General features: G+C 49.4%; 1 protein-coding gene across 1 annotated transcript; it reads right to left on the bottom strand.

Moving 5' to 3' along the window:
- Nucleotides 1-933: 933 nt before the first annotated feature.
- Nucleotides 934-7,334, bottom strand: IRF1 (interferon regulatory factor 1). Its single transcript, XM_033005937.2, has 10 exons — nucleotides 7,211-7,334; nucleotides 5,999-6,090; nucleotides 4,979-5,078; nucleotides 4,619-4,795; nucleotides 4,227-4,276; nucleotides 3,967-4,102; nucleotides 3,654-3,779; nucleotides 2,754-2,797; nucleotides 1,997-2,132; nucleotides 934-1,517 (listed from the first exon to the last, which is right to left on the bottom strand). The coding sequence occupies exons 2-10, from the start codon at nucleotides 6,083-6,085 to the stop codon at nucleotides 1,417-1,419; spliced, it is 957 nt and encodes a 318-aa protein (XP_032861828.1). The 5' UTR covers nucleotides 6,086-6,090; nucleotides 7,211-7,334; the 3' UTR covers nucleotides 934-1,416.
- Between the last annotated feature and the right edge of the window lie 7,149 nt (nucleotides 7,335-14,483).

Here is a 14,483-nt window from a genome sequence, read left to right as displayed (position 1 = left end):
TTCCCTTTGCTTTCTGAATTGTCCATTGTGTTTTCTTTTTAGGCAAACATGAGTTATTTAGCTAGGTCTTCACTGCTGAGTTTCTTCTCGTAGCGGCTGATGGTGCTGCTGGTAGGGACATTCATGGCAAGGACTTGTTTTCTACTAGCAGAGCCTGTAACCCTGCTCTAAGTTAGGTCTGACTTGCAGGTGATGGCAGCTACATGGGGCCTGGGCTTCCCTTCCTGGGACAAGTGGGATTCCACCCAGCAGCTGCACTGGGAGGGGGATGGGGGTAGGAAACAGGAGCAAACTGTGCTAAATTCCCTCTGCTTTCATGACTCATGTAAAAAACCCCTCTGAGTGTCTCTGTCAACAGCACAGCTGTTTGGGTATTTTCAAGGAATCTGGATTGCATTCTCAGAGCTCTCCCATGAGAAGTAGTAAACATGTCATATATAAAACACTTTTATTAAAACAAATATACAACATGTTATATACAAAAATAAAATGTACAAGAAAATAAGTCTATTACAGCTTAGTGATTTGATTCCTATGTGTTACACATGAACTAGAACCTCTTCCAGCCTGCACTCTCCTGCACGCGCGGGCCCGTGGAAGGGCTGCGGGGTGGTACAGCTCGCTGCATACAGTACTGGGGGGATCCTGGTAGAGTGCTAGAAGGGATCTCAGAAAGGCATGGTATAAATAAACAGCTCTGCCCCTATCAGTGCAAAAATTGTTTCATGCAGCATCTTTTCAACTATGATGTGGAAATAGATATGGCATGCCTATGAGCAGATAACATCCTATGAGTGGACCTGGGTAACTGTGCTGTGTGGAAGCAAAGCCTAAACTGAATTTTCACATTTTATTGGTCTAAACTATTTACACAGTTGAAAGATCTGAAAGATGAGCTAGGTGATAGAGTAAATCAGAGAGGAGGCCAATTAGTGCAATTTTTCTAAGTGTAATGACAGTTGTGAAGCTCAATGGCACCAGTGTTGCACAGGTAAGCAGCAACCAAAACTTAACAAGTAAGAGACTCCGTTGCAGTGTCTCTCCTGAGCACTCCGTGGGTAAAAGTGCTCGTCCTGTCCCATGTGGGAGGATGGTAACGGCCTCCCCAGGGCTCCAGCACCCGACGCCGTTCAGCCGTACCCCACAGCCCCTCGGCAGCCTTCCAGCCGTGACACGGTGCGTGCTGCGGCCGAGCATCTTCGGTGCCAGGAGTCCTGCTACTGAGATGAGAGTCCTTTTATTTTACTTATACTGGAGTCTTTTCTTGCTAACCTTTTCAGGCCTAAAAGTTAAACGGAATATAAAAGCTACTTTCTTTGTTCAGTCAGTAACAAACAATTTCTTCCATTTTTTTTTTTTTTTCAGACTTGTCAAGGTTTCTACAGAAGAGCAGTTCGTGGTGGGAGGACGCCAGGTTTACAAGCCACAGGGAATGACTTGCATGGTAGGTCTCACTGTGTCCAGCCAGGAGAAGTCTAGGCTGGTTTTCTGGTCGAAGAACCTGAACTCCAGCTCTCCTAGACAAAATAAAACAAGGATGAGTACTGAATCACACGCAGCAAGAGCAAAATATGTGTATGTGTGTATATATAAATATATATATAAATATATCAATAATGGAAAGACATCAGATGTGAGTAAATACCTTAAACTAATATTTTGCTAAAATGCTCAATACTCTCTATTAAACTGTCGCATTTAAGCTATTGCTGGTGGAAATTCTTCAGTTGCATTGCAAGGAGTTCCTGAAAGCTGGCATAGCTTACATGTGTATAACCCCAAGACAAATCTGTAGTATACTCTTACTGGAGGCATTTTTCTCCTTTCCCTTTTATGAAAAAATTCCTTACAGCCTCCCGCCAGGCTGCTTAAAAATCTCAGAACACAGGGATGTGTGAATTCATCTATTTGCTTTGTTCCCTCCCAATTAGCCTCTTGCACAAAACCCCTCGCCTGCACTGTCCTTGACCATCAGTGATAACCGAGGAGGCCGTACCCGAAGTCGTGTCGATCTCCCCATCCTGCTCCTTGTAGCTGTAAGTGCTGCACATGGTCTGCGCGCCTGGCTCGTTGGTGAGAAAGCCTTTCCCCCCGACGCTGGTGGTGTGCCAGTCCTGGGCTGGTTCAAGCAGCTGTAAGAGAACGAGGAGATGGTAAAAACTGGACCTTCTTTCCATGGGTGCAATGTTTTATTCCTTTCCCTGAACTAGAAGGCAGGTAAGCAAAAAAGATCAGATTGTATCTTCTCATGCTAAATGCTGTAACACTTGTTTTACTCCCAGTTAAAAAAAAAAAAAAAAAAAAAAAAAAAAAAAGTTAATGCAAAACGGAGGGCTGGAGCACCTTTGGTGATGAAAGTCCCACCTTATCAGTGGGATTAGCGTGACATGTCTGCAAACACAGATTAAGCGCCATACATGTCAGAGGTGGAGGGAAGGGCAAAATAAAAATGTCTAGAGAACGTTTGCAGCTCTAATACAGCAACTTCTACTTATAGCAGTACTCAATAGCTTTCTCTGACTTTCACATGAAGAGTAACTATTTCCATGGATGTGTCCTCTCCAGCTCATGTTTGCAAAGTAGCCACCTTTTTATGTTTAATTTTTCAGGCTTCCTCATTAAATAAGGGTCTTGGATTACATAAACGTACATTCAGCTCTTATAGGACTGGATCAGATAGCTGACTCCCTTCCTCTCTTAGTGCAAACAGCAACTTTGGCCAACTTTATTCTAGCCAGAAGGGCTGGTTTTACCTTAAAAATCTCCGAATTGATTTCCTCTTCATCTTCATCTGTGACTGTTTTGTAAGCACATTAAAAAAAAAAAAAAAAAGAAGAAGAAAATATAGATGTCAGCTCCTCGCATGTTAGCCTTCACTTCTGCTTCTTTGCCACACACCCCACTTCACATTCTCTTGTCACACAACACCACCGCCTTTGCCTTCCATGCCCTTGGGTGACACCGAGGAGCGGCTCACAGGTTTGAGGCAGGGAGGCCCATCAGCAGCTCCGTGCCCCAGATTCCCCCCAGCCCTTCATCTCAGATCCTCTTCATCAACCCCGTGTTGGGGTGCCTGGCTCCAGCCAGCTCCAACACCTCCCAGGATTCACCAAAGCAGAGCCCGCTTGCTATGCGGGAGGAAGATGATCTTCACCCCAAGTGAAGAACAACTCCTCTATATCCATGTTATTTTTTTTTTATCCATTGGGAAGCGTGGTTACCTCCTATACCCAACTCTGTCCTGCTTCTGGCCTCCCCTCCTTCCAGCTGCCTTGGGAACCCCCAGTCCCACCCTCCCCGCTCAGAAATCTCTCTTCTTTATGGGCTGACCTGTCCATGCCACCGCGTTGAGCCTGCGAGACAAAGCCTGCCCCTTTGCTCACATGTGCAAAATAAACGGCATTTTGGAGCCTTCCACCCCTGACCAACTACGTCTCCAGGTGGCACATGCCCTCCTGTAACCTGGCCACTTTGGTAGCTCCAGCCACCCAAAACCATCAGATGGAGGTTGTTTGTTTTGTTTTGGTTTTTTTTTTGTTTTCTACAAGACAACTCCTGTTTCTCCTGATCCCCCTGGCACTCCTTCATCCCGCTGACTCGCCTCCAACCAACAGACCAATGGAAGACCGAGGCAGGACAAAATAAATACCCACCTTCCGAGGATGAAGCCAGGGGAGACACCTGGAGCTGGTAGAGGTCGTTGGTGCTGTCAGCCATGGTGATCTCCATCGGCGGCCTCCAGTCGGTCAGGGAGCCGCTCACCTCGCACGGCGAGAGGTCTGCGGGATGCATCAGGACGAGTTGGCACTCAGGAGAGACACAACCACCTCTATTTCCTCCCTGCCCGTCTGACGGCACAGCCGGGCCCAGCCCCAAGAGTCAGCTTTGTCTTTTGGTGCAGGGACTGTGGGTTTAGCACAAAGGGCTCTTTCCACTCCGCTCAGAGAGCTAAAAACTGAGTCTCACCTAAGGTGATGGACGTGCTCTCAACCTCCACTTCCTGTCCCGCGTAGTCATGAACAGTGTAGCCGCTGTGGTCATCTGGCAGAGGAGTGGTGGTTAGTCTTTCTGCTGACTCCTCCGTCCTCATGTCTTCATACGACTACAGAAATAAGGGCAAAGACATGAAAGGCTGGCCTAAGAACACAAGTTCCCATATGAAAAAAAAATAAGCACAAAAACCACTAAAACCTCTAGCTTCTTTAGCTGCCTCTACACACACATACCTTTCTCTTGCTCCTGTTTCTTGCTTCTCTTGACGACTTTGACTTCCTTTCTGTTAAATAAAAATAAGACGAACGTGAGAAAGGGCTGCCTGGCTGACATTTTAGGCGAGCATGAGCTCTTGCGGCTTTGAGCCCTGCTTGGCAAGCTCTGCCACCGCTGTCAGCACCAGCGAGTCCCGGTCGCCTCCTGATGATGCCTTTAGGCACATTTGAAGAATCTGGGATAAAATGAACCCTTTGTACAAACTGTTACTGATGGCAATAACCAGTGACTAACCCCAGTAGCACCAGCATTACCAACAGGTCTGTTATACCCCTGCCTAGGAGGAGCAGGAAATTTAAATGGCATTTAAACATGCAGCATAGCCCAGGCTGGGTTGCTATGGACTTACCTTTCTTCTGATCCTTTGTCAGGGGTGGCAGCATCCTGTAAACCCTGACAGCACTGGAGCCTTTGTTGATGCTTTTATCCTTCACTTCTTCGATGTCAGGCAGTGAGTTCATAGCACAGCGGAAGTTCGCCTTCCAGGTTTTCGGATCAGGGTCTTTCTCACCTACTTTATACCTTCCTGTAAGTAAGAGATAGGGTGAGTGCATAGACTTTTCAGTGCTAGTTCTTCGCATAAAAAAAAAAAAAATCTGAAAAAAATATACTAGTAGTTAATATAGCTACCTGAGGTGTAAATCAAGACAAAAAAATGCTTTACTTGAGACAGTCATAGGACTGATGGAAACATAAAGCTAGCACACACCTGTATGAATGGCCCAGCTCCGGAACAGGCAGGCATCTTTCTCCATGTCCCAGCCATGCTTTGCTGCATGTTTCCATGGGATTTGAAACATCATCTTATCCTGAAGTAGAACCAAAAGAGAATTCAATTAAAAAAAAAAAAAGAAGCACCTCTTGCCAGTTTGGAACGATGGATTTAATCAAAGAATTCTCAATAGCAGCTCAGAAATTTTATAAATCCTCTGCTCTATATCTTAATTAAACATCCATTGTTCCATCTGTTTTGTTCAAGGCATTTAAGGCTTTTTATGATTTCTGAAACTGGGGAAAAAAACCCCACAAGTGATGCAGTACAGTAGAAGTAAACTATATTGCCAATTTTATCCCAGGATCATTTAAATACATTGCATCTAAGCTATTAGTATGTCATAAACTACAGTGTATTTTCTAGGTAGACACTGGCAGAGAATCCCTTTTTAAGGTTGCTCATAAGATCTTGCAAGAACCCTAAGAAAAAGATGTCCCAGCTTAAACATCACCTTGGGATGGATGTGGAAACTTCAGAGAGAGAGACCCGGTTGAATAAGCCTAGTGACCCCCCCTGTGCTGCAGGTACAGGGATGTGCCTTCCGCACCAAAAAATACCGCATTTCTTTCAAGCCAAATCTTCAAACTGGGAGCAACTGGGAGTGTAACAGTAGCTCCTTAACTGGGAAGGGAGGTGACTTGGCTCAATTGGGCAGCAGGAGTTAAAAGAGATCTTGGAGTTTTCTTGGTTCTCCATCATGCTTTTATTGTAATTTATCATTTCCCTTCTGCGAATTTTCCCAGGAAAAAAATGGAGCTACTACATTGTGTACCAACCAGAGCTACCTTTCCTGAAAACAAAAATAGTTGTTTTCTAAACACAATGTTTCCAAGTTTGCTCCACGTTCTTCTGTCCTCTATGATCTTGACTCCTGTTTAGTGTCATCTAAGAACAAGGATGCTTAATGATCCAGAAGTAAGAATAATAATCTTCACAGCCATAAACAACCCTCACCTTGTTAATCCATATCAGTCCTGGAATTTGATTTGAATTAATCTGCATTTCCAACCAGGGCCTCATGCGCATTCTTGACACTGGCATGTTGTCTATGAAAGAAGTAACAAGTCAGCAAAAACCTCATCACTATTTTAGCTATTCTGCAATGTCACCCCTCCCTTCCCCTCCATCCCATGAGCGTTACTGCTCCCCATGCCACCAAAAGGACTTTTCCAGGGCCTGAACTCTTTTTGAGCATCCCCCTGCGTGGAATCCTGGGGGGTGGGCTGACCACGGGTGCTCGGCCCGTGGCGCGTGGGGCAGGGCAGCCCGGCCAAAGGCCAGCACCGTTTTCCCGTGGCTACGGGTCTCCCCGCGGGAACACCCACACCCCCCCCCCCTCCGCGGCCACGCAGAGGCACTGACTGCACAGCCACTTTCTGTAAAAGTTTATTATTAATTAATTAAACTGCGCGAGGAGGGGAGCCGGCCCTGCGGGGGAATAGAGGGTCCCCAATTAGCAACGCACCCGGCCTCGGAACATCCGCGCTCCGCGCCGCGGCCGCGCAGGAGACGGCCCCGCCGCGCAGCCCTCCCAGCCCTTCCTCTGCAGAAATAATTTCCTGTTTGCGGTGGTTTGGTTTTTTTTTGTTTTGTTTTGTTTTGTTTGTTTTGTTTGGTTTTTTGGGTTTTGTTTGTTTGTTTTCCAAGACAGACAGACCAACATGTCCCAAACAATACATTTCGAACTTTCAGCAGCAAAGCGCTCGGCGGTAGCGATGGAAAAACGGCACGGAGAGTGCCCGTCCCGGGGCGGGGGGGAAGTGAGGCAGGGCTGCCCCCCGTGGGGATCCGGAGCCTCGCGGGGATCCGGCCGCGGGACTGCCCCCAGCGGGGATCTGGCCCCCGCAAAACAGCGGAGCCCGCAGAACCGCTCCCGGACATGCCCGACCCCGCCGGGGGGGGAGGGGAGGACACGCACCCCGCCTCATCTCGTCCCCTCGCGTGGGTTGGGTAAAGGACCGTGACCGCTGCCCGCCGGCGGGATGCCTGGCACCCACCCGACGGCTTGGTCTCCGCGTTCCGCTCCGCGTCCGCGAAAGCCACCGCCTGCCCCCTCTTGGCGAGCAGTGCCGCGTCGCGTCGCGTCCCCGCTCCCACGGAACCCCGCGGGGGAGCCTTTCCCCCTGTACCGCGCAAAGCGGGGAAGAGGGAGGGAACGCGACTCACCTCTCGGTGCCGAGCAGCGCGAGCTCTGGGTCGCAGTGTGGCGAGCCGAATTAAGCCGAGCCTAACTGAGCCGAGCTGAGCCCTCCGCGCCCGCCGTCCCGCCTCTGCCGCCCGCGGGGCGCGCCCTCGGGTATAACGCAGCAGCGCCCGGGATTCCCCGCCGCCCCGGGCCCGGCCGCGGCTTAGCCAATCAGCGCCGCCGCAGGGGGCGGCCGCGCCTCCCATTGGCTGACGCCGCCAGCATCACTTCGGGGAAATCACGCTGTTGTAGCACCAGCGGCGCGGGAGGGGGGGGTGGGGGGGTGTAGTCCCGCCCCCTCACGGCCCCGCCCTCCACCCCCCACCCCCCCTCCCCGCCGCCGTCCTGCGTGGGTGGGGGATGAGCCTCCCGGGTTCCTGCTGAGCCCGAAAGCAGCGAGGGGATCCGGCCCCCAGCGACGGGATTCAGCCCCGTCCCCACGGAAGGATCTAGCACTCATCCTCACCAAGGGATCCAGCCCTTGTCCCCACCAAGGGATCCAGCCCTTATCCCCATGGAGGGATCCGGCCCCCATTCCCATGGAGGGATCCTGCCCCTGTCCCATGGGCGGATTCAGCCCCCATCCCCACCAAGGGATCCATCCCACAAAGGGATCCAGCCCCCATCCCCACTGAAGGATCCAGTCCCCATTTTATAGATGGATGCACTCCCTGTCCCACTGAGGAATTTATCCTCTGTCCCACCGAGGGATCCACGTCCCATCCCACAGAGGGATCCAGCCCCCAACCCACGGAGGGATCCAGCCCCCATCCCTCTGAGGGGCTCAGCCCTGGTCTGTGCTCCCCCTGCGCAGCCGCTGGTCACCCACATCCCAAACAGCCGAGGCAGCACGGTAATCCCAAGGGGCAGGCTCCAGGACTTCCCACCAGCCACTCTCATATATTCGGAAAGGAAGTGAATGAAAGGCAGGGTCTGGAGGAGGCTATTCTGGGTCGGGTGGGAGCTGGGCCAGTGGCTGGGCTGCTCCCAGTCAACTCGCTGCAGAGTGTTGAGGAACTGGTCCCGGCATTGCCGCGGAGCAGCCCGATTCCCCCCGGTGCTGCCACGGGACCCTGGATCCGTACCAGCTCCAAAGGGCGAGCTCTCACTGTAATGAACAGGGAGGGCCAAAACCTTATTTTCATTTATTTGGTGTTAGCAATTTGCAGGTTTAGGAACAGTCCTAAAGGAACAGTCACTGTTTGTAGAAAGAAGGTCAACAGAAGAGGAAAATATGTGAAAATTGTGAGTGATGCTCCTGACCATCTCCTCTGCGTTTATGTGCTTAGGTGCACCGTGACATGCACAGGAATTGCCTGGCCTCAGCAGACCACTTTTCTGGTGAGAAGTGGTACTACAGACACTGCCTGGATGTGCTCTGTTGGTTTGAAAGCCTCAACAGTCAAACGGGATTCCTCAGCCTAGTTATAGCCGTAACAGAGTCTGTTTTCAGTGCCTTTTCCCAGAAAGCTCCCACCTGAGATCTGGTCTCAGTCGCTTTGCTGCAGGGGTTTAAGACTTCCAGATGCTCTGATTCCCCAGCACGCGTTTCCCATAGGTTGTGCAATAGCTTTATAGTAAGACCACCCATCCTCAGTGTAAATGGCAGGAGGTGGGAGGCAGGGCAACGCCAGCATTTTGCAAAACCTGGGAATGTTTTTTCTTCCATCTTCCCCTGTCCTGGGCTGCGCATCGGGCTGGGCTGATCTGAAATAGAGGTGTTGGGAGACATAAAGGGTGACACTGGTATCGTCTGCTCCTGCTGCTCACAGAAGAAGCGAATGGAAGGGCAATGGTGGCACAAGAGAAGGCTACTGAAGCCATCAGAATATCTCACCCATTCACTGGATCTGGATGACAGTGAGTATAAGATTTGCACCTAATGTCTTCAAGGCATCTTCAGTCCATTATTTTTAGCTATTTCCTTTTCAATACTTTCAAGGCAGGTTTGATGTCACATGCAACAGGAAGGTGTGTTGGGAGAAAGGTTGAAAGGTGTGTGGGCATCCTCAACAAACAGCGTGACACAATCACACTGCCTGCCTCCACTGGCAAGTTTTCTCCTTTTTTTTAACATAAAGATTAAAGCCCCAATTTGGATTTAAGTGCAGAAAAGCACCCTGTAGGTGTCTCATGCCTTCTCTAAACTAATTTTTTTGTCTGCTTGACACTATATTGTGGTAGCATCCTCTAGTCAGGTATTTGTGCTGGGTGAGGCACCATTCACCAGTGAGCTTTCAGTGTGGAGAAAAATACAATGTTAGGTAAATTAAACAAATAATCAAAGAAGGAGAGTGGCACACAGACAAGGTAGGGACAGCACTAGGACATTTATAGTTCATAGTCTGTAAGAGGGCATAGGTTCACTCCTCACTGTAAGGTGTTCAGAAATCTAGAGTAATAAGAGGTAACACAAAAGTAGCCTGAAAAAGAGATGGCAGAAGGAAGGTATTTGAAGGTCCAGTGCAAATGTCATCTACAAAAATAGTCACGACACCTCTTAGACAACCTAAATATTGACAGAAAAAAAGTTTGTGCTGTTGTTGCTTTCAAGCTCCAGCCTCCCATGGTTTGTTTTTACTCCCTCGGCCAGCTTTGAGAAAAATGAATTGTGAGCTTCCTGGTCTGACAGGCCAATGTGTGTATTCACTAAATTTATCTTAAGTACTGTAAATGACTACATTTTGAACAGTCACTTGTTTGATATCCGACTTCAGCACTGTTATGATCCTTGCTGGCTATTTTTAGTCTGTATCATCATGAGGAATTGGCACCAGAACCAAATATATAGACTTAGAATAGAAATGCACAAAGGGAGGTTAACAGTCCCAGCCCTAAACCTCCACTTCTTTCCCCTGGTTTAAATCCATACAGATCCTACTCAGTGGAACTTAATTGACCTTTATATCCACGTTCTGTCCCATAACTGCACAGCAAGTTTCCATGCAACATGACCTGCCCAAGCTAGGATGCCTTATGTTTGTTTGCTTCTTTGTTATCTCCCAGCTGAAACAAGGAAATAACAGCTTGTCTCTCCCCAGTGTTATTGTGTGTCAGGCTCTCCTTACACTATGGTTACAAAGCCTTCTCCTTACAAAACTGATTCCTTCCTCTGATTTATACTGCTACACTAACAATCCTGTTAGCAGTTTATGGAATGTAGCAAGAATATGCACTTCAATTTGACGGGTACTTGTATAAAAGTATGAACAAGGAATAATGAGAGCACCTCACAGGTGGTGTGGTTGGTCAGAAAACCTTTCTGCTCCACCCAGTTTATCACCCAGCAAGAATTTCCATGAATGCCAACATCTCAGATGCTCTGCAGAGCTGTAGCCCTGCTCCAGCTTTATTTCACAGCAGTCTTGTCTCACACACTTGCTTGGCCTTTTGGCTCTGAACACCCTTTAACATCCCCCCTTTTCCATATCCACCCCCCATGATTTGCCAGTCCTCTTGTTTTAATGGTAAGTTGAGACACAGAGAAACAGATCGCTAAAATATTTTATTACATTTGCCCAATCCAGGGACATCCCAAGTCTGGGGTTGTTTTCCTAATGCAGAGGAAGTATTTGATAAGGTTTTTATTTAAAACCAAATCAAATCCCCAACTGATGCTCCAGCAAGTGGTATTTGCTATTCTATAATGGGCATCTCTCCATCTCAGTCAGTAGTGCCCTGAAGTAAGATGCTCCTGGAAGACTGTATTTCAAGTAATGCTAAAAAGCATGAACTGCATGGCATCAACCACAGAGCTACTGGCGTAGCTTACAAGAAGGGAGCGTTAGGAATTGGGCATACAGGCTCTAACATGGTTCTTTGTTCCCTGTCTTCACTGCTATGCTTGGTTAAGCAGCTCAAGATGGCTTCAATCCTGCACTATATAAAATAAATCGTGGTTAATATTGAACCTTGTGTGCCGTGAAATGGGCAGTTTCCAGCCAAATCAGCTAACGGCCCGGCTGTCTCCTCCCTAGTGACAAGTGGCACAGACCTTCTCATCTGTGGGTACCCAGCCTGATGCCAGGGCTGCTCTGAGCAGGTTGGTTTTCTGGCAGTGCAAAAGGAGCATCTTTTCCACCTTCTCTCTGCAGTGTTCTTCCCTCCTCGCTCCTTGCAAAATGACCCTTCAGTGGGGATGACACCTTCCATGCTTTACCCCCAGGGCAAACCCACAAGGCTCTGAACATCCAGAAACGCTTTCCTGAGGAGCTGGGGAGTGAAAGGGAGAAAACCAGTACATTCCAGTGCAAAGCTAGTTGCAGAAGTAGGTACTCACTAGGTAAGCACATACGCCGGAGCAGCAGTGTAGGGATCTATCAGCTTTCTGATAACTTCCCAGCCCAGGGCTCCCTTCCAAGCTGAGTGGGAGGCAGATTGCCCTTCCCTAACAGAACTCGATGCTGCAGGAGCACGTGTGTGTGCAGTGGGAAGGGGCTGCCCCACAGCACCTCGTTTAGTGCATGGACCGTGCAGCAGCTGATGCACCAGCCCTGCGCTCGCCTGGTGCTATACGTGAGGTGTGGATAGGGCAGATGACCCCCGGGTTTAAAATCCCTCAGGTGTCTTGGGGGGAAAGAGCTTGAGCATTACACCAAATATCGATGGCAGGTTTTGTTTTGAAGGTTTTCCCTCCCCGGGACTCTGAATCCAACCAGCAGAGAAGCTTCATAGTCAATAATCCCTGCTCCAGCGATGGGGAGATGGGGAGAGGGGCTGTCACAGAAATCTACCTCTGGCAGATGGCAGCAAGCCCCAGGAGGGAGAGGAACCCCAGGTCTGCGTGCCCAGGCAGTATTTGGGGGGGGGGGGGGGAGTGAACAACCACAGGATGGAGCAGGGGTTCATGGAGGGGAAGAGCAGGAGCATGGTGAGAGAGAGCCTCTTATCTGCTTCCTCGCGGCCCTGGCTGCTTCCTTCCAGCGCTGCATCGCGACCTTTCCATGCCCACCAACACTCAACAGCCCTTCCAGACCCCTGCTCTGGTTTGTTCCTCCTTTCTACCTGTTTTAAGAGAAACCTGCTCTAATGGAAATCCTTTCTCATTTTATCCTCCACTTGCCTTTCTTCCTTTTCCCCATCAATCTCAGAAACAATTATTTCTTTTTGGAGCTGCTAACTGGGGCAGAGCATTCACTGTCACTCGGGGAATGTCACAGCGTCCTCTAACAAGTACCTGACAACTGTCCCAGTATCATGGCAGTGCACATCCCTCCTATAGGCTCTCTGGGCTGAAAAGGGTTAATGCAAAGCAGGCTCTTAAGGAGCAGAGATGGAGTAGCAGCCTTCAGAACAGCAAAGGCTAACAACGAAAAATAGTTGCTTCTCAGTCGGTAGCCCTGAGAGCGCAGGACTTGCTGCAAGCTGTTTCCATTTCTTATAAATGCCTCTCTTACAAAAAGGAAGTTTGCTTGAAGCACATGCAGGGGAATGAATAATGTCAGAAATGTTGAAACTCTGCCCAGATGGCATGAGGTAATACTAGCGAGTGCTCTGATCCGTGGGCTACAATAAATATATCCTGGGATGGGCCGTTTACAGTTTCCTGGAATTGGGAAGACCTATCTCAGGATCCGAAATCAATTCAGTTCTCCCCACTGATGGCCTGATGAATTTTTAAACTAAAGCAAAATGAGATCCTGGGCTTGGTTTGGTAGGAAAATGGAAATTCCAGGAATCTGACTTGTGTCCCCGGACTTTCCCCACTCCTTACTTTTCTCTCAACCTCGCTGGAGGACACAGACTTTTCGTGAACTATTTGCCAAGGAAAGTCCTGTGAGCTGCAGGCACCTGGCAGCTGTGATGAGTTTGCCTAACGAGGGTGCAGACCCAGAGCAGCCTGGACCTCCCTGCCAAAGGTCAGAGAGACTCACTCGCTCCTCTCCTGCTGCACATGGGAGTCAGCAGCCGCACTCTTCCTCGCCGAGCTGCTGTGCCTGCCCAGCCAAGGGCAGCAGTGGGGCTGCGGTGATCCAGGGTTCATCCTGGCATACCAGTAGCTGACATGAAGGAAAATGGGGGGGGGGGGGGGGGGGGGGTTGTCCGTTCATTTTACACTGCTGAAGTCCCAGCGGTGCAACTGGGGCTGGCATCAGCAGAACAAAAGGTGAGTTATTAAAGATTTTTGGTTTTATTTTTAATGTGCCCTTAGAGTGTCCGTTAAGGTAATAGGTCTGACTGAACCCACATGCCATCTGCAGAGCAGGAGTTAAACCAAAGGGAGATACACCCGCAGCACAGGCAGCATGGGGTGGGCAACAGTTGTGCCTCTTGTCTGGCTCCGAGCTGGGAGGGTTTGCTCTTTCCTGGACTGATGGGAAAAAGGGCCAAACATCCTCCTGGCTGCTGGAAGGGGAAGGACAGCCCTGCTGAGCCAGGGGCTGTCAGCGGGGTCACCATTCGCCTCCTGCCTGCACCTTGCTGTTGCCCATCAGCTTAACCCAGTAGCCAGAGCGGGCCAGGGTGCCTGTGAGCATGGAGGTGGGGAGAGCCTGGGAACTTATTATGGCTCTCCAGGTAAAATAAAAAAACAAAAAAACAAACAAACAAAAAAAAACCACCACCACCAACAACAACAAAACACACACACACAAAAAACAAACAAACAAAACAAACAAACAAACAAACAAACAAACAAACAAACAAACAACAAAAAACATCTTGATCTGGGGGTCAGGCAGTGACCTGTGGGCATTGCAGCTCTGCTCAGCCTTGGGAAAAACATAAGAAAACCCCTGCTTTGTTTGAAATGCTCCATCCCATCCTCGTGCAAAGGGGCTGCCAAAAAGGAAGCTCTTACAGACGCTGAGAAGCACTGTTGGGCTTGTCACGTTAACGGCATAGGAGCCAGGGTGGCTTCTTTGGGAATGGGAGCTCCAGGGACCGCGGCACACTGGCACCAAGAACCTCCCAGAGCAACCACAGCAAATACTTAAACCATCTGCAGTTCAGTCCCTTCTTTTATTATTAATGGTTTATTGGCTATTAACCTTGAAGCAGGCTGCAGACGTCTCTGTCCAGATACAGGTGGGAACGGCAGCCTCCTTTGGTAATAACACAATTTCCACAAGCAAGAGTCAAATTTGGTGCTTGAAAAATACTCAAGAGTTGTTTGGGCATGGCCAGCAGCACAGCCTCAGCCCCTGCAGCTCCTGCCACGCTGGGTTGGGTCTTCCCCCCCCTCAAAAAAAAGGGAAAAGCTAAGTGATGTGTCCACCCGGACACTGGAGAGCTCCTCGTAGTTCAGTTCACCGT

The sequence above is a fragment of the Tyto alba genome, unplaced genomic scaffold, assembly GCF_018691265.1.
Source record: "Tyto alba isolate M040663 unplaced genomic scaffold, T.alba_DEE_v4.0 Super-Scaffold_17, whole genome shotgun sequence".
NCBI lineage: Eukaryota > Metazoa > Chordata > Aves > Strigiformes > Tytonidae > Tyto > Tyto alba.
Note: the sequence above shows the minus strand (reverse complement) of the source record. Positions and strands in the feature narration are given on the sequence as shown.

What these genes read in the sequence shown, in the direction of transcription:
- IRF1 (XM_033005937.2), bottom strand. Translation starts at nt 6,085, where the DNA reads ATGCCAGTGTCAAGAATGCGCATGAGGCCCTGGTTGGAAATGCAGATT. An exon ending in GACTGATATGGATTAACAAG is followed by an intron (nt 5,079 to 5,998) that starts GTGAGGGTTGTT and finishes GTTCTACTTCAG; the next exon opens with GATAAGATGATGTTTCAAAT. An exon ending in GAGCACGTCCATCACCTTAG is followed by an intron (nt 3,780 to 3,966) that starts GTGAGACTCAGT and finishes TGCATCCCGCAG; the next exon opens with ACCTCTCGCCGTGCGAGGTG.